This window comes from Alosa pseudoharengus, unplaced genomic scaffold (genome assembly GCF_046254945.1).
Source record: "Alosa pseudoharengus isolate Yale_2024_CS ecotype anadromous, Long Island Sound unplaced genomic scaffold, YU_APseudo_1.1 YU_APseudo_1.1_scf_2, whole genome shotgun sequence".
NCBI lineage: Eukaryota > Metazoa > Chordata > Actinopteri > Clupeiformes > Clupeidae > Alosa > Alosa pseudoharengus.
In genome coordinates this window covers 44129564-44147075 of record NW_027468663.1, presented here as the reverse complement: position 1 = coordinate 44147075, position 17512 = coordinate 44129564, and the positions used below count along the sequence as shown (strand labels likewise).

The following is a 17512-nucleotide window of genomic DNA, read 5'->3' as shown; positions in this document are numbered from 1 at the left end:
ATTTGTATATTAAAGGGAGTCTACACTGAGATAACTTAACTCTTTTGCTCCAGAGACAAACCTGAGAAGCGGGAGACAAAAGCAATAATCTCATTTTTATATCACTGTGATCTCATTATTGTCTAGGACAGTGGTTCTTAACTGGTGGGTCGGGACCCAAAAGTGGGTCGCGGAGCTTGTGGTTTAAAAAAAGAAGAAATCGCCCATTTCAAATAGACTTAAATTGAGACGAAATGGTGCAGAATCCACAGTGTGCGATGTTGCTGGAACATGAGTGAAAATGCCTCATAATAAAGTACACCTGTCAAGTACTTTAAGGTGACATCAGGAGTTGGAGACTTCACAAATGTAATGCCAAACAGCATGTTCCAAACAAATAGGCCTACAGGCACTTGGCCTTTCTTAGCATGTAGCTCACCAAATCTGTTGTCTTGAACGCTATAAAATATGTGGGTCGTGACTTCATGATCATGGGAAACTGTGGGTCCCAAAGCCAGACCAGTTAAGAACCACTGGTCTAGGAGAAACAATTAAAAAGAGAGGAGCTCTCATTTTAACATTTTCTTTCCTCTGGGTATCCTCGGTCAGATGAAAGTTCACATGAGAATTTCACATTAACCCGTTTCAGACATTGTAAGTAAACTATTACTAGACACAGTTAACTCAGGCAAACTTTGGGGTCGTAAAGCCCTGAACTACTAATGGTGATGACAGGATGATGCAATCCATTGGCGAATTGTGTATAGCCAAGTAGACATTTCCCCTCCCAGGGTCAGAAAGTAGCTTAGAGTTTCTGTGTGTCTGGCCACAGATATGCTGCACTGATATACTATCTGCTCCACAACAGACTGCCGTTAGCAAGAAATACGCAAGAGTACCTTTAAATACAGCTAGGGCTGCTTTAGGATCAGTGTTTGCTGTCTGAGGGCCTGTTCAAGGTCAAGTTATCTGTGAGGTATTTGCACCTCTCAAACCCAGCAATTTCTACATCATGCAAACCCAGTAACTGTGAGGAGACTTTGAGTCGGAAGAAGAGTTTGGAAATTATTTTTAGTAAATGGACCATTTTTTCGATCTCACCATTCCATCAGGCGTGTTGCACTATATATTTCAGGTGCATTCATTTAAAAAGCACATTGTTCAATGCCACACTCTTCTAAACACATAAAATACCGCTTGTGTGTGTAGACCCACGTGGTTGTTAGAAAATAGATGGCCGTCTCATCTACTCCCTCTTACTCTGACATGTTCTAACATCACACACCAACATGAAAAGGTTTAATTTTAATTCAAGTGAATCCTTCCTGATAAAACCATTCCTTTTTCTTAAGCTCCATAAGACCACATACTTGGCTACTTCTACTTTTCCTGGCATTCAATTCTGTCTAATCGCATTTAGCATTTGAAAAAATCCCCCACACTGGAAATATAGCACAAACTGTGTTGGCTACGAGCTTTGTTTATTGTCTATTTATGGGTTTTATCAGGTCCCTTTCCATAGGTGTATTAATCAAGCACGCATGCAGTCTGCATAATCTAGATGCTTGATTGTATACACCTGTGGAAAGGGATCTGCTGAAACCCATGAATTGCAAACTTTAAGCAACAGTAGCCTGGAGTAGCCTGTAGAGGGCAGTACATTGTGTTTGTGCTGCTCACCGTACTTCCGTTGTCAGTAAGTTATGAAGAAGTCAGGTGGATTTCGGAATTGTCGATAGAAGACCTTGACATTTCCTCAACAAATGAGTATGTCCCTAATTTGTTTATATGTGTCTGCAAATATACTTGTACCTACTCATGAAGATGTTGCTTAATGGAATGTTGTGGTCTAAACAGGTTCGCCATGGTGCTGCGACGCCTCTTGTACGCGCTGATTAACAACGCACAACTGGTGGAGAAACTGTCCGAGTCTCGACCCATCCGACGGGCGGCTCAGATCACGGCCTTTGCCATTACCAAGGCCCAAATTGCAGGGAAAGATGCCACGAATAAGTTAATGAAGTCAGACACACTACGGCAAATTAAAGAAGAAACGGGGAGAGTACCAAGGGATGTTGGAGAGATGGGACGGAGAGCAGGGCGCATTCGAGACAGCTTCATGAAGGAAGTGAAGGAAGGAATGAGAGATGCGTCCAGACAAATAAAAGACAGAGACAAATGACAATGCCAATCTCGGCAATGGACTATAGCTCAGGAAGCGGTTATTTTTTATGAGATATCACCTTTGTTACTGTTGCCAGCTGTAGGCTACTGTCATTATACCACGAGTGGACTTTTGTCAAATTGACGTTTTGTGAATATGGATCGGATAACTAATAAACTATCTGAAATACAGTCACGAACATGATATTACGATTGTCCTATGTGTAGGCTAATGCTAAACTATACTGCAATGTTGTGAAACACCTAGCTTGCCAAACGTTGAGATCAGACACATGGGCTTGGCCTGGAGCTTAAAATGAAAATACCCTTGTTATAGACCCCTTCACGGTCCACGTCACAGAAAAGGTGTGAGCATGGCGGGGTTAAAGCTTTTTCCATCCCATTTAACAGGCTAGTGTGTGTGAATTGACTGAAACGTCAAGGAAACTTCAAGAAAAATGCTTAGCCTACTTTTTTGTACACGATGGGCTTGTCAACTAGCCGTATGTCGTGCTAATGCAGTTAAGTAGTTCTCAAACTTTTTCTGTCATTCCCCACAATTGTCAAGCCCCACCTGACCCCATCAACCCGGCAAAATGGTAGCCTAGCATTTCCCGCCTTGGTTCCGCTGGATCAAATGCTGTTTTAATTCATGTTTGTTTATGACACCTATATGTTTGTATGTGGCTGTTTTGTTGGATCTATGAGACGGGCATTATTAAAGATAGGCACAAAAAAACAAATATCCTCTTACTCATTGCGCCCAACCTGTCAGTCTCTATTGTGGGGCCCAACCCCACACTTTGATAACCACTGGGCTAATGAATCTCTGGCCACTTGCTAACATCTACCCATTCTGTTATCAACTCAGGATCAGGCAGACAATCGCCATTAGCTACTAATTATGACCGCCGCACAGTCATTGTTTTTCTTTGGATTTGTGTTTTGTCCAGTAATTTTCCCAGGACGCTGAAAGACCGGGGTGCACAAAACTTGTTGGGAATGTAGTCCCACAATGATGACACAAAACCATTGTTTTTCGTTTTGATTTGTGTAGGATCATTATGACACCCTCTGAATGCACTGGAATTACGTTCATGGGCTAGGCTACCATATATAATAAATTAATATAAGTGTACATTTAGTGACTACACTGCATGTGCACAGACACACAAATATACATGCACACACACGCAGGCACACACACACACACACACAAGCACAGACGCAAACACACACAAAAGCACAGACAGACACACACAAACACACACAAGCACAGACGCAAACACACACAAAAGCACAGACACAAACACACACATGCAGGTGTTACATGGCAACTGGCACCCATGTTAACTGGCTGCGTTGGAGACGTTTCACGAGTGATTACTTTTTTGACAGATGTGGCCGCTTGCAGATTTGTCACTTTCTGATGGAAACTGGAGACGAACAAATACAAATATGCTATGTGTGGCATGATGGGACTAATAGGGGGTATAAACCCATGGACATTGCGACTACGCCACCCTGGGGATTTCACCCAGGGAAATATGAGTACCAGATTCAGACAGAAAGCACTCAAGTTCGTTGACTGATGGCAAGAAACGTGGTTTCATTCGTTACAATTCATTTATTAACAAAAGATAAATACAAACAATCAACACAATTCCCATTCACACTTGACATACAATAAGGGAAGGAGGAGGATAGGGTCCACTGGAGCCGAGGCCTACCTATGGAGAGGTATAGAGAGGTCACACCACAGCACACGTGTCCACACGCACACAAAATGGTTCACACACAGCACCCGTGTTGTAAAGCGGCACGCCGCACAAGACACAGCACCCGAGGACAGCAGCCCCTCCACCATAGGCACTCAGCTCCTGGAAGGGACAAGGAAATTTGTACAGGGAGGGTTAACAACACCAGTCAAACTTAACAAATAACAGTAACCAATCGCTGAGACCTGAACACTGGCTCTCAGCAGCTATCAAAATGGCCTCTCGCCAGTGAAACACAAACCAACAAAACTAAATACACAGAATAACAGAAAGTTCATAAAGTAACAAATACAGGGCACTGGTTATCCGCAGCCCTAAGGGCCTCCTGCCAGTGACAAATCAGGACAGAAATCGACAAAACACAACTAACAGGGGATGGGTAAACAGCTGAAAAGAAATAGATCACTCGACTCTCATTCATCCGACACACAGACAAAAACAATAGCGCTCCTGGTCACAGATCTTTTGCTTGTACAGGTTAGCCAGCTAGGAGTACAGCTGGCTAGCTTTTATAGTCACTTTATATCACTTCAGATCATCTTTAAAGCAACTCAAACAGTACAAGCAGTAATGCTCGCGCTACAGGCGAAACAATAAGAGAGTAGCAGCAATAAAAGAACTATGTTGGTGAGACGTGAGGGCCGTTACAGGCCCAATACAGGCAACCTTCGGTAGGCAAAGCAGCAGCGTTCACACAGAAGCTGTAGTTGTTCCCCGTCCAGCTGTTAGCTGCAATCAACTACAGTCTCTGTAATATATTAAAATAGAAAGTTAGGGCTAAAATTGATGAAGAAAGTGGGACTGAACACTCGAAGGGCTACATACCAGTAGGTAGAAGTTGCCTCCTACTATCCAGACAAACGCTGAGGACATAGCAGCTGCTACCTACAGTGAAAACAGGCTACGTTTACTACATGCAACAGTGAATGAAAGAACATCGCGATGTGAAACGAAACCTACCATCAACAAGCGTTGGGCAGACAAAGGGGGAAAATCCACAGGCAAGCTGCGTGAGTGGCGGAAATCAGGTGAGCAGGAACCAGCTAGTCAGAAAGGCGGTCACCAAGCTTATGTACAAAAACCATTAATTGGCTGGCCAATTATCTGCTGGCTTTGGTGGGAGCCCTAACTGGGCGGAAATATTCCATTCTGCTACATATGCATGACATATTTAAATGTCAAAATTGTCTGTACTACATGCACTGGACCATATGCCACCAAAAACATAAATACAAATAGCCTAATAATAACTCGTGGGTATCGAACCTGCTTCCTAAATTAAACTTACATGATAACCATTCATCTACGTACTTGCGCCAGGAACCGGCTGTTAAGTCATAATGAGATTTACTTGACTTATGGTGCATTCATGGTGCATTCAGGGCACCTCGGAATGACAAGGACCGCCCCCATGGCTACTTTGTTTTTCCGACAGCAAGTGTTCATGTGCTTTGCCATCGGAATGTGTGACAAACACGGATGCCACAACAAAGGTTAAAACATACACTCACTAATCCTAAACAAACAACTGTATTTGCTTAAAATATAGTGTAAGATGCTCGTGAAAGAAAGATATGCAGCTTTCAAGTGACAAAAACGGCAAATTCCCAAGTTCACATTAAAACTGTTGGACATGAAAGGCCACATGGACTACAAACGAACTACAACGTGACGACAAAAGTGATGACGAGCCCCTAACTGGGCAACTCTGTTAGGGTGCATTCATGGTGCATTCAGGGCACCTCGGAATGACAAGGACCGCCCCCATGGCTACTTTGTTTTTCCGACAGCAAGTGTTCAAGTGCTTTGCCATCGAATGTGTGACAAACACGGATGCCTCAACAAAGGGTAAAACATACACTCACCAATCCTAAACAAACAACTGTATTTGCTTAAAATATAGTAAGATGCTCGTGAAAGAAAGATATGCAGCTTTTCAAGTGATAAAAAGGGCAAATTCCCAAGTTCACATTAAAACTGTTGGACATGGAAGGCCACATGGACTACAAACGAACTACAACGTGACGACAAAAGTGATGACGAGCCCCTAACTGGGCAACTCTGTTAGCAAAATCTAGCCCCAGTTTCCGACCTCTGACTCAGGGTGCATTCAGAGCACCTCGGAATGACAAGGACCGCCCCCATGGCTACTTTGTTTTTCCGACAGCAAGTGTTCAAGTGCTTTGCCATCGAATGTGTGACAAACACGGATGCCACAACAAAGGTTAAAACAAAACATACACTCACTAATCCTAAACAAACAACTGTATTTGCTTAAAATATAGTGTAAGATGCTCATGAAAGAAAGATATGCAGCTTTTCAAGTGATAAAAAGGGCAAATTCCCAAGTTCACATTGAAACTGTTGGCCATGAAAGGCCACATGGACTACAAACGAACTACAACGTGACGACAAAAGTGATGACGAGCCCCTAACTGGGCAACTCTGTTAGCAAAATCTAGCCCCAGTTTCCGACCTCTGACGCACACATTAAGTGACGTGAATGACGCGGAATGATGATGTTTTCACTCGGAGAAAGGTTTTTCCGAAGCCCGTGAACGCTAGGTCACACATTAAGTGACGTGAATGACGCGGAATGATGATGTTTTCACTCGGAGAAAGGTTTTTACGAAGCCCATGAACGCTAGCTTAGCAAAATCTAGCCCCAGTTTCCGACCTCTGACTCACACATTAAGTGACGTGAATGATGCGGAATGATGATGTTTTCACTCGGAGAAAGGTTTTTCCGAAACCCATGAACGCTAGGTTAGTCTATACAATTCTATACAAGAAGTCAGCTGATGATGTTGTCTTGCTACAGCAGTTGCCCAAGCCAGTAGGTCTTCAAAGTATCATGGTTAAGTTTTTAAACATTTCACTGACTGCTGGTCAGGCTCTCTGTGGCCACCTAGTATCTGTAGACTAAATTGAGGAATCGTTGCTGGTCTAAAAATGAATAAATAATAATAAAAAAAAACGTGTAATGGGGAGGATTGAACCCTGTCAATATATAAGCATTAACCTGTTGCGCCACAGGAGAAGCACGAACATGTGAATTGGGAAATAAAATATCAATAAAATATCAAACCCATGTTTACATGTTAGCAACATTAATGTTAATAGCCTATAAGCCTATAAGAGTTTTGACTCTCCCTGTGCGCAAATTTTGTGTAAAATATGGACACGTTATAGACGTCTCCTGCCCATTGTAGTGTGGGTTTCAATGCCTGTGTTTCATGAACTGAATTCTTAAAAGAATAGGCTGGACAAAAGGATACACAATTAGGCAACACATTTTTATTTGATTTATTTGCTGATTTATTTGCTCTACAGACACTTCAGGTAGGGGCGGCCACAGCCTAACCTCAGTGAAACGTTTGTAAAACTTAACCATGATACTTTGAAGGCCTACTAAATGGCTTGGGCAACGGTAGCATGATAACATGGTAGCCAGATAACATGAACAGCTATGTTAACTTGTTACAATTATCATAACGTTAGCTGACTTCTTTTAATCATACAAATGAAGTCAATTTCTGTGAGTGCCGTCAGCTGGCTCGTGGCGCAAGTTGATAGACGTCTGATTACCAAGCAAACAGGTGAATTTATTCGTGGTTTGATACCCACGTGAAGTTATTTTATGCTATTTAGGTGTTTGTTTTTTGGGTGGCATATTCATGGTCCAGTGCACGTAGTACTACATACAATTTTGACTTTTAAACATGTCATGCATATTTGTGTGTGTCTCTAGTAGGCTATATCAGAAAGTGACAAATCTGCAAGCGGCCACATCTGTCAAAGACTCGTCATCAATCATGAAACGTCATCAACGCAGCCATGCAGTTAACATGGGAGCCATTTGCCATGTAACACCGGCACACGCACAAAGAGTTCCTTTGAGAGAATGAGAAAAGCGTAAAGGACAAACATCAGTGCATTACTCCACCAATCAGGCCTTTATGGTAGAGTGGACAGATGAAAGCCATTTTTTGCCGGGAGTTTCCCAAAACGCACTTGAACGAGACTCAGACCATGAGAAGTAAAATAATCTGGTCTGATGAAACGTAGACTGAACTATTTGGCCACAATTCCCAACGGTGTGTGTGTGAAAGAAACCAGGCACTGAGCTGCACTGATGTTTGCCGTCCTTTGCACTTCTCTCATCCTCTTAAAGGAACTTGGATCTCATTCTTAGTGACCATTGGGTCCTTGGTTACCTGTCCCAGATTACTCAGTTTGTCTGAGTGGCCAGATCTAGGAAGAGTGTTGGTTGTTCCAAACTTTCCCATTTGAGAATGATGGAGGCGACTGTGCTCTTGGGCACATTCAATGCAGCAGAAATGTTCTTGTATCCTTCCCCAGATCTGTGTCTTCACACAACTCTGTCTCTCAGGTCTACGGACAATTCTCTCGATCTCGTGGCTTGGTTTTCACTCTGACATATACCATCAACTGTGAGACCTTATATAACGTGTTGTGTGGCTGTCCTAATAATGTCCAGTGAATTAATTTAGACACAGGTGGACTCCAATCAAGTTGTAGAAGCATCTCAAGGACCATTGATAGAAGTAGGATGCACCAGAACAAAGGGTCTGAATACTTATGTAAATGGAATATTTCAGTCTTTTATTTTTTATAAATTTACAAAACACTCCAAACACCTGTTGGAGTATTGTGTAGATTGATGTGAAAAAAAATGAATTGAATCAATTTTAAGATGAGTCTATATATATAAGTATATATACTTTTTTGATCCCGTGAGGGAAATTTGGTCTCTGCATTTAACCCAATCGATGAATTAGTGAAACACAAACAGCACACAGTGAGCACACAGTGAACACACAGTGAGGTGAAGCACACACTAATCCCGGCGCAGTGAGCTGCCTGCTTCAACGGCGGCGCTCGGGGAGCAGTGAGGGGTTAGGTGCCTTGCTCAAGGGCACTTCAGCCGCGGCCCACTGGTCGGGGCTCGAACCGGCAACCCTCTGGCTACAAGTCCCGAGTGCTAACCAGTGGCGCCACGGAGACCGCGGTGGTCACGTCATGAAGCAGGATTAGAACCTGTGACGCTGGCACAATGCTTCAAGTGCTTTGCACACGACGTCCATTGTGCTACGGGAGTCTGAAACATAACAAAATGTGGAAAAAGTGAAGCGATGTGAATACTTTCCGTATGCACTGTATTTTTGCGGAGAGAATGTGCAGGACTGAGTGGCGGTCATATCTAGTTTATTAAGGTACGGTTTGCGGCCCTTGGGTAACAATGTCAGTGCATACCTCGACAGCTCAACATGTCGCTCTGTGCCATTTCTCTGACCCCATGCTGCGCACACACCCAACCTAGGCTCTGGATGATAAAACATTGAAGGGGTCTATTGTAGAGTCCTTATTTCGGAAATCAGAACAGGCTGTTTAAGTGTAAGTGTAGCCTAAACGTGTCTCTAGACTGGCTCTGGTCTAAATACTCAGTTGCATGGACTGTAGGTTGATACACAATCCTAGGCTACAGTTCATGTGTGATCTTGTTGCCAATTGTTTGTTACAACAATCTGATATCTTCACAACAGCACAGAGATGAGCTACACAGTAGCCTACCTTTCAATTGAGCAACCTGCATGCTTTAGCACCATTCTGTAACTAAACAACTTCCTAGGCTTTCCCATGGTGCTTTTTTGTCAGCTTAGGCTAACGGCAAAGTACAGAAGCAGCGGTTAATGGTGTGCAATTTGGTATCGATCCGATACCAAGTAAATATGAGGCCAGTATTGCCGATACCGATATTCTTTACTAAAAACCGCTATGTACTTTCATGTTGGGGTGAGCAGTAGGCTATGTCATAATTTCAGATTTCCACTATTAATAATTTACAATGAAACATTGCAAGTGAAAGGAGTGGTGTTTGCACGACTGACAGCTAGCCCTTGGTGAAACACAAGCAACATATTGTGAAACTGAAATGAAAGTATAGATCTCATCACGCTGGTATCGATACCATACTAATACCAACGTTGGTATCGATACTATCGATATTTGGATTGACATGCCCACCCCTAGCAGCAGTAGCCTGGGGAACACAATTACTGATAAAGTATTCCATTTACTTGAGCTGTAACATGCTGTGTCAAAACATATTTTAATATAATGTCAAACACCAAATGCAATTCATGGTTTCCAAATGACCATGACATAAGGTGAGATATGCATGATCATTAAAGCAACTCCAAAGAACTTTCCTTGTCGCACGCACGCTATTTGTTTATCCAGCACCGGCTTTGCAAATAACGATGTCCACAGACACGGTAGAATATGTTGCACGATTTATGAAAGTACGATGTATTGCGACATCACATGCAAGTCAAATTTGTAGTTTCTTACAGTATGTCTCATTCCATCAAACTACAGATCCGCTACCCGATCTGGCAAACTTACATAGTTCGGTTATAGCCGATAAAGGGCCGCAAAGCGAATGCAGAAGTGCCGTTCACCCTGTTACAAGTTGATGAACCACTGAAACGATTTTGGAAACATTATTTTAAGGTACAAAAACTCTTTGGTGTTGCTTTAACAGCAATTAAAACCAGGATCATGAAATAATAAACTCGCTGTGCCTGTTGAGCTCCAGAAATACACTCCAGAAACCAACTGTCCAATTCAATGTTTAAAACCATGATGACCACTCGTTTTTGTCAAAATGTTGACCCAGATGTCTCCAATTGCATGCAGGTAAGTGCCAATGTCAAAACACAGTGGATGGACACAGATCCTAGTGAAGCCTGGCTAGACAGACACCGATACAGTAACAGAATGCATGGTCACATTGGAGATGGCGTCTACACCATCAATGGCTGTCTATGTATCTGCAGTGATTCCAGAGAACAAATCCTCCAGGCTTTGTTTCAGTGTCTGGTCACAGCCTAAGTAGCATGCCAGAGTGGTGCCATCTGGTGAGAGGAACTCCTAGAGGCAGCTGGTCCTGGTGAGGATGTATATTAACCCTGTCACCGGCAGACTCCACCATGCATGCAGTGTGCTGTAGAAATCACAAAGCCATTTAGGATGGAATGTAAATGTAGTCAACAAATGTCAGAGTGCCGCTATTTTAATTATACACAGGGTAAAAATCTCAATCGGTCGGGGACTTCACATAGCGATCGACAACCAAGTCTAACAAAACAACAAACAAAATCAAGTTTTTTTTCATCTCCAGGCTTCACTTGCATGCTGATAATGTTTTGATACGAATAACAACAGGACATTTATGATTCATCAACAAACTGCATTAAAGAGACACAACAGAAAAGAAGTCACAGTGAAACTGAGCTGTATGAGAAAGTTTTTTTTTTATTTGTTGAATTAGCTGTTCTCCTCTTTTTGATCAATGGAATGAATTAGATCAGTAGGTTATTTACATGTTCCAGTCCCAAAGTGTCCCTAGAAAGTGGAGGTGAGGTGGTAGAAGAGGCAGTCTTAGTATAGAAAACAATCATCTCTGAGAAGACCCGGTAGGGCTTCCTCCGCTGGACGGTTTACAAAACAAAAGAAAAAAATGCAAGAAAGAAAAGAAATGAAAACAAGTCTTTGAATTTCCAGCTTACATGAAGAAGAACCAGCATCACTCCACACCACAGGAAACAACAGCTTTTCCGAGGAAAAGAAAAAAATCCAACAGCTGAACTCGCCCTTGTATAAAGATGGTTTGCAATGGGTAGGAGTGCAGACAGGAGAAAAAATCTTGTCTTTCATTTGCTTTCTTGCACACGAGAAGGACATATACTGTAGCTGTACCGTGGGTGATTCACAGGAGCTGAGATGGAGCCAGAGAGGAGGAGAACTAGCTGCCAGAGTAGCGCTATGTGTGACTGCTTTCTACCCCATACTGAGTTACTGTACCACGAGTCTCCATGACATGCTTTCAAACAGGAACCTTCCTACCTTTTTTTTTTCTTTCAATTTTCCTGTTTGTTTTTAGTACACTTAAAAAGAGGGAAAATAAATGACAAAAAGAATTAGGTGGCAAAAGGAAAAAAATATATTCATATTTAAAGATATTTAATTATTTTCCTTGATTATAGGTTTTACAATGTAGAGAAAATAATTCCCATCGTAGTAGTGCTTACATAAATCTCAATATAGACTTTCATTATAACAAAATAGGCAGTTTATGGAGGGCTAAATATCTGTTAAAATCTCATTGTACAATAAATTCTTTCAATGTACTAGAACTATCCGCCCGTGAAACTTGGGACATCCTTTTTAAAAATGGCAGTTCCTTACTTATGCAGATGAATTATGTTCCTAAATGTAACTTGAACAAAAAGTATCGACGTAAGTATAGAGTAATGTAAGACACTGATCAAAGCTTTAGAAAAACCAACTGAGAAACATTCTAACATACACTGTACTTATTTGTTATCACTGTACAGTAGTATGTGAAAAATAAAACAAAATTGCTTCCTTACACAGATACCTTCATAAGGAGCCAATATGAGTATGTGAATACAAGTGTCATAAAGAAAAAAGAAAGAAACAACTGGTAAATGTTCTGAAACTCAAGGGATTACAATGGTAAAACAGACAACAAAGATCAAAAGGTCAAACAGACATGCTCTTAAAGCTATAACGTGCAAAGTTTTGCTCTGTGTATTTCTGAAGGTGTGTGTGAGTGTGTGCTCGCGTGTGTGCATGTATGCTGTTTTAGTTTCAAACTTCTTTTCTGTATGACCCAATGCCTGAGACTTGACTTCCATCCACCAATTTAAAAAAAAGAAGAAGAAAAAAAGTTAAATGGTATTTTCTTTTCCATCATTTTGTGTTTTCCAAAATACAACTGACCATTTACTTCCTAGAAACTTCCTTAAACATTAAGGAACAGTACCGTTTGAAAAAAAGAAAACAAAAAGCCCTCTCATTGTAGCTGCTGGTCTGCCTCCCCCCCCCCCTCCTCCTTTTAACAAGCAGGTAGCAGTGATCATGGAATTTAGGGGCGTGGTGTCTGTTGACCTACTGTACTGTCAGGGGTGGGGGACACTGAAATGAGGTCACTGTCACAACCTCAGAAGGGACGGGCTAGTGTGTGCTTGTTTATGTGTGTGTGTGTGTGTGTGTGTGTGTGTGTGTGTGTGTGTGTGTGTGCGTGTGTGTGTGTGAGCAGTGTGGGGGATGGGAGGGAGTAGAGGTGTCTGGATGTTTCCTGCAGACCAGCTCCTAAAGAAAGTGATCAATAAATTAAACGGAGATAACAGCGTGGGGGAGGGAAAGGATGGAGACGCACTGCCCCCGCTCACAGCTTCTCCTTGGACTGTACCCATATGTATGGCCCAGACTGCTCCTCGATAATCTGCTTCACTTGATCGTAGATCTCCTCCAGCGTGTCCCCTTGGACAATAGCTGGAAGACAGAGGGAGGGGGGGGGGGGGGGTTTGGGGCAGATCAGCATGACTTGGACATTTAAGATTCACCATACACATCTTTTAAGGCTTAACTAGGGGCAAAGGCAAACACGGCCTCTGTAGACAGGATACTGTGTTGAGTAAGGTTGAGTTTCACACAGGCTTCTTTGTCTCTTTGAAACAGTGACAAAGAAGTCAGAGCTCCCCCAGCTGTGGCTAGCAGCTGCGGTTGCTGTGTCTGATGTTATGTGGTGGAGCAGCTCAAGCAGACAGCTGCTGGGGTCACTAACCTGTGAAGTGTTCTGTGAATTCCTGTTCCAGTTTGGTGGCTCGGTCAAACGTCTTCCTGCCCTGCTCCTCAGTCAGCCGCTTGTTCATCTCCCTGACAGGGAAGAGGGCACAATGTTTCAGTCCACCAAACACATACAAATGTATATGTACTTTATATACAATCATACACACACAATCACACGCTCTCAGAAAAAGAAAGGAGTCAACCAGTTGACATGCTCAGGTGTAGAACAGCACATAAAATAGAAACAGAACTAGTGCTCACATAAGTTGTCAACCATTTAATCTCATTAAAGATCATCACGACATTTATGAGCTAAAACACAAACACGCATCAACAAAACACTTTTTATGACAAAAATGTTGTTATTGGTTGAGGGGGGCTGACTCACATAATGTTTTCAACTGATTTTGGTTTGATGAAGATAGCGATGGGATAGAGCACTGCCACCTGCAGTCTCTTGATAGCATTGCCCGACACATCGAGGATGCAGTGTTTGCCCTACAGACAGAGGGAGCACAACAGACACATGAATCCCACTCATTCTCACAGTCAGTAGCATCAACTGACATAAGCACACAAGCACATGAATACTACAACTTATTATCATTTGCCCAGTAAATTATTTGCAGTCTTTGGATAAAAGTGTTATGCTAAATAAATAAATGTATCTGTAGTTAAGGTCATCTTGAATGCTTCAATATTAACATTTCGTCCAAAAGTCATGCACCACTGAGTGTGTAAGTGTGTGCTACTAATGGTATGGGTACGTTGTTACTGTTGCCAGTCGTGTCACTTGAGGCGTCCAGGATTGTTGTTCAACCTGTGAGTAAGCTTTTTCACACCTCCCCACACTGTCCACCACAGCGATTGGCTGATTCCTCTCTGAGGGTCATGCCCTCGGCCTCACCTTCTCGGCCACCTCCCGGACTGACTGCACGCTGGTGCCGTACAGGTGGTTGTTGTACTGGCCCGCCTCGATGAACTTGTGGTCCTGGATGTCCTTCTCCATCTGCTCTCTGGAGATGACGAAGTGGTAGTCTCTGCCGTCCACCTCATAGTCGCGCTTTGGTCGGGTCGTATCTAGCATGCAGAGCGTTGCAAACAAAACCCTTACTTAACCATGAGAGCAATACTGGTTCAAAATTTCAAAGTTAAAATACTGTGCAAAATGATATAACATAACTGTGAGGGGTTGAGGAAGTAGGGAGATGGCCAATGGAGATACTCACGGGGTACGCAAGAGCCAAATTTGTCCGGGAACTCTGATATCAGGTCATCATTGACGCGGTCTTTCATTGGGCCCAGTATAATTACTGGGCGTGTGTAGTTCACTGGAAAGCAGCATACAGTCAAGTCATTTCTTTTTCCTTCCAGCCCAGTGATAGCTATGGGTAATTATCCACTCATAACAGGAAGCACACATACAGTACAGTCGGAAAGACTCACCTTCTTGTTGACTGACTGGCTCGTACGACAGCACATACTCCTCCTGGCCACCTACAAATACAAATGTAAAAACTATCATAGCTGGAAACCATTGTAGGCTATCTCTAGTTGTTTCACTAAATAGGATTCAGGGACTCGTACACGTCTGGATGTGAAAACACCGGAATCATGCCAGAGATGTGCTCACAGATCAGATTCTCTTTTAAGAGAGCTGGTGCTCCAACATGCATTGCTACAGAGCATACCAGTTTGTTTATCAGTGAACAGCACGTGCAGATATTAGGAATTAGTTCTTTATCCAAAAGTGAATATTAACGTAATTTGCTATTATTTGTTAAAACAGGCTTTAACGGAATTTTTGCATTAGTTGTTAGTCTGGCATGTTTTTTTGTTTTTGTTTATTACTACACTGTGGAGAAGCTGCGAGTCTGTGAATATTTATTTATTTAGTTATTTTGACTAATTCCATTTAGACTCTCTGTGAAGGCTGCATTGCATAATGCACATTCACAATGTAACTGTAACTGTAATGTTCAATTAACTGGATTCTGAGGCCTAAACTCACATTCATTAAACACATTATGATTTAAGCGCTGATTGGAGCCCTATTCAGACAAAGAGAGAGTGTGGCTTTGAACTGTTGCCCAGTGAGCTGGGCAGGATATTAATTATCCAGTAGAACTATCCTGCTGCCATGGCCAGCCCATGAAAGAGAGAGAAAGAGAGAGACAGGGAGAAGAGAGGAGAAAGAGAGCACTGTTGCTATGGAGACCACAGCCGTGGGCAGGCTATGTGGTGTACTTTTTTTCCCCCGTCTGATTGATTTTCGACTTCTATCAGAGTAGCTGTGTAGTCCTGGGCTTCTAGAACCTTCACTGCTAAACTCACTGCAGATATTTGTTTCTGTTTAGCTACCAAATACACATTCCCAAAGTAATTAGTTTGTAGCAACACTTACATTTGCAATTTATGTGTGTGTGAGAAAGTCATCTTAAAATGTTAGCGCAAACATACGGATAGGAGGCAGGAGAGGAAGAGGAGAGGACAGGATGAAGGGAGGAAATGAATGGGGGGAAAACAGAGAGACTTACGGTAACTACTTTCACTATCGCTGGCATTAGAAGTGACATGCTCTGAAATCACAACAAAGGGGGGATGGATGGTAAGCACCAAAACCACAATGATATGCTGACACAATAACCACGCAAGAGCTGCGGACCTCCGAGTCAGGACAACCCATGAGGCGCACTACAAAGGCCTGACCAGCAGAGGGCCCTTCACGTGGCCTGCTCCACACTCACTGAGCTCTAGCCTGCTTTAGCAGCTCAATAGCTCTAATCAGACAGGTACAGCACATGTGCAGGTGTACAGCACTCCTCAAACACTCAATCCTTCATGTCTGTACACAAGAATATCAAAAATACATTCAATACAGGGATGATAATACAGTATATGCCAATCTATTCAGTGTTGATCCTTTCTGTCTAGACAGTGACTCTCTGTTCCAATGACAATGATGCATACTGACTGCTCTAGACTGAGTTGCTGATGAAACTGCATACAGCAGTAATAATTGAACTCACTAGGCTATACATGACCAAGCATATGTCCAAAAAACATGCATTGATCACCAGCTAATCATTACCCTCACAGTTTGGGTTAGGGTCAGATGGACCAGACTGCCCTATACAAAATATACTCAAAAACATGAATATACACTGGCCACATTTAGGTTAGCTGCACATATTCTTTGCCTTAAAAAACACCAATGGTATGTGTGTGTTGTTTGGAGATTGTGGGCATCATGTTGAACCCTAAGGCCAGCGAGACAAAAAGTCTACCCTCCACCAGGACACTCATGAGGCCAGGAGAGAGAAGGAGGAGCGCCAGAGAGATGAAGGGGAGGAAGAGAGGGCAGGCCTGCCCTTCATCATCCAATAGTGTCAGCAAGAGTTGGTGAAGGGACACCAACCACCACTGAGTGTGTTTCAAAGTGCACACGTGTGTGGAAGTTTGTGGTTGTGTGTGTGTGTGTGTGTGTGTGTGTGTGTCTGTGTGTGTGTGTGTGTGTGTGTCTGTGTGTGTGTGTGTGTGTGTGTCTGTGTGTGTGTTTTTGGTATGATGTGACACAGAGAGGTACACTGTGGGGAGATGAGCTTAACAGATCTCTAGCTGTTCTGTTGTAGTAGAGAGAGAGAAAGGAGAGTGTGATAGAGAGAGAAACAAGAGGAGAAAGTAAAGAAAAAATGAGTGGTGTGGAGTGGTGTGATGAAGGTGGGAGGGTGGGGTTGGGGGTGGGGGGCTTCGGTGCGGTCCCAGATGGAGTTGGGGGTTGGTGGGGTGAGCTGTGAGACTTACTCAGGCCTCTCGAGAGCATGTCGTCTGGGTTCTCCTGTGGAGCGGTCAGCAGAGAGAAGCAAACGGGAGAGAGAACAGACAACCACAAGAGCACACATGTTAAA

General features: G+C 42.9%; 2 protein-coding genes and 1 long non-coding RNA gene across 25 annotated transcripts in view; 1 reads left to right on the top strand and 2 right to left on the bottom strand.

Annotated features, from left to right (window-relative positions):
* Positions 1-1666: 1666 nt before the first annotated feature.
* LOC143135311 (protein NCBP2AS2-like) lies at positions 1667-2342 on the top strand. Its single transcript, XM_076296014.1, has 2 exons — positions 1667-1746; positions 1837-2342. The coding sequence occupies exon 2, from the start codon at positions 1844-1846 to the stop codon at positions 2159-2161; it is 318 nt and encodes a 105-aa protein (XP_076152129.1). The 5' UTR covers positions 1667-1746; positions 1837-1843; the 3' UTR covers positions 2162-2342.
* Positions 2343-3811: 1469 nt separating this feature from the next.
* Positions 3812-5033, bottom strand: LOC143135310 (uncharacterized). Its single transcript, XR_012988898.1, has 3 exons — positions 4881-5033; positions 4746-4805; positions 3812-4022 (listed from the first exon to the last, which is right to left on the bottom strand). It is a non-coding gene; the product is annotated as an uncharacterized LOC143135310 (long non-coding RNA).
* A 6208-nt stretch (positions 5034-11241) lies between these two features.
* dlg1b (discs large MAGUK scaffold protein 1b) overlaps positions 11242-17512 on the bottom strand; it is a 93048-nt gene continuing 86777 nt past the window's right edge. For 15 of the 23 annotated variants that reach the window (XM_076295150.1, XM_076295151.1, XM_076295130.1 and 12 more), the window contains 7 exons: positions 16142-16183; positions 15051-15101; positions 14834-14935; positions 14512-14684; positions 13993-14102; positions 13600-13691; positions 11242-13307 (listed from right to left, as the gene is read on the bottom strand). In XM_076295150.1, the coding sequence (XP_076151265.1) occupies positions 13201-13307; positions 13600-13691; positions 13993-14102; positions 14512-14684; positions 14834-14935; positions 15051-15101; positions 16142-16183 (677 nt within the window). In that variant the 3' untranslated portion in view covers positions 11242-13200. Of the gene's footprint in view, positions 13308-13599; positions 13692-13992; positions 14103-14511; positions 14685-14833; positions 14936-15050; positions 15102-16141; positions 16184-17408; positions 17443-17512 lie in introns of all 23 variants that reach the window. The other 8 variants (XM_076295138.1, XM_076295137.1, XM_076295141.1 and 5 more) reach the window with 2 other exon arrangements.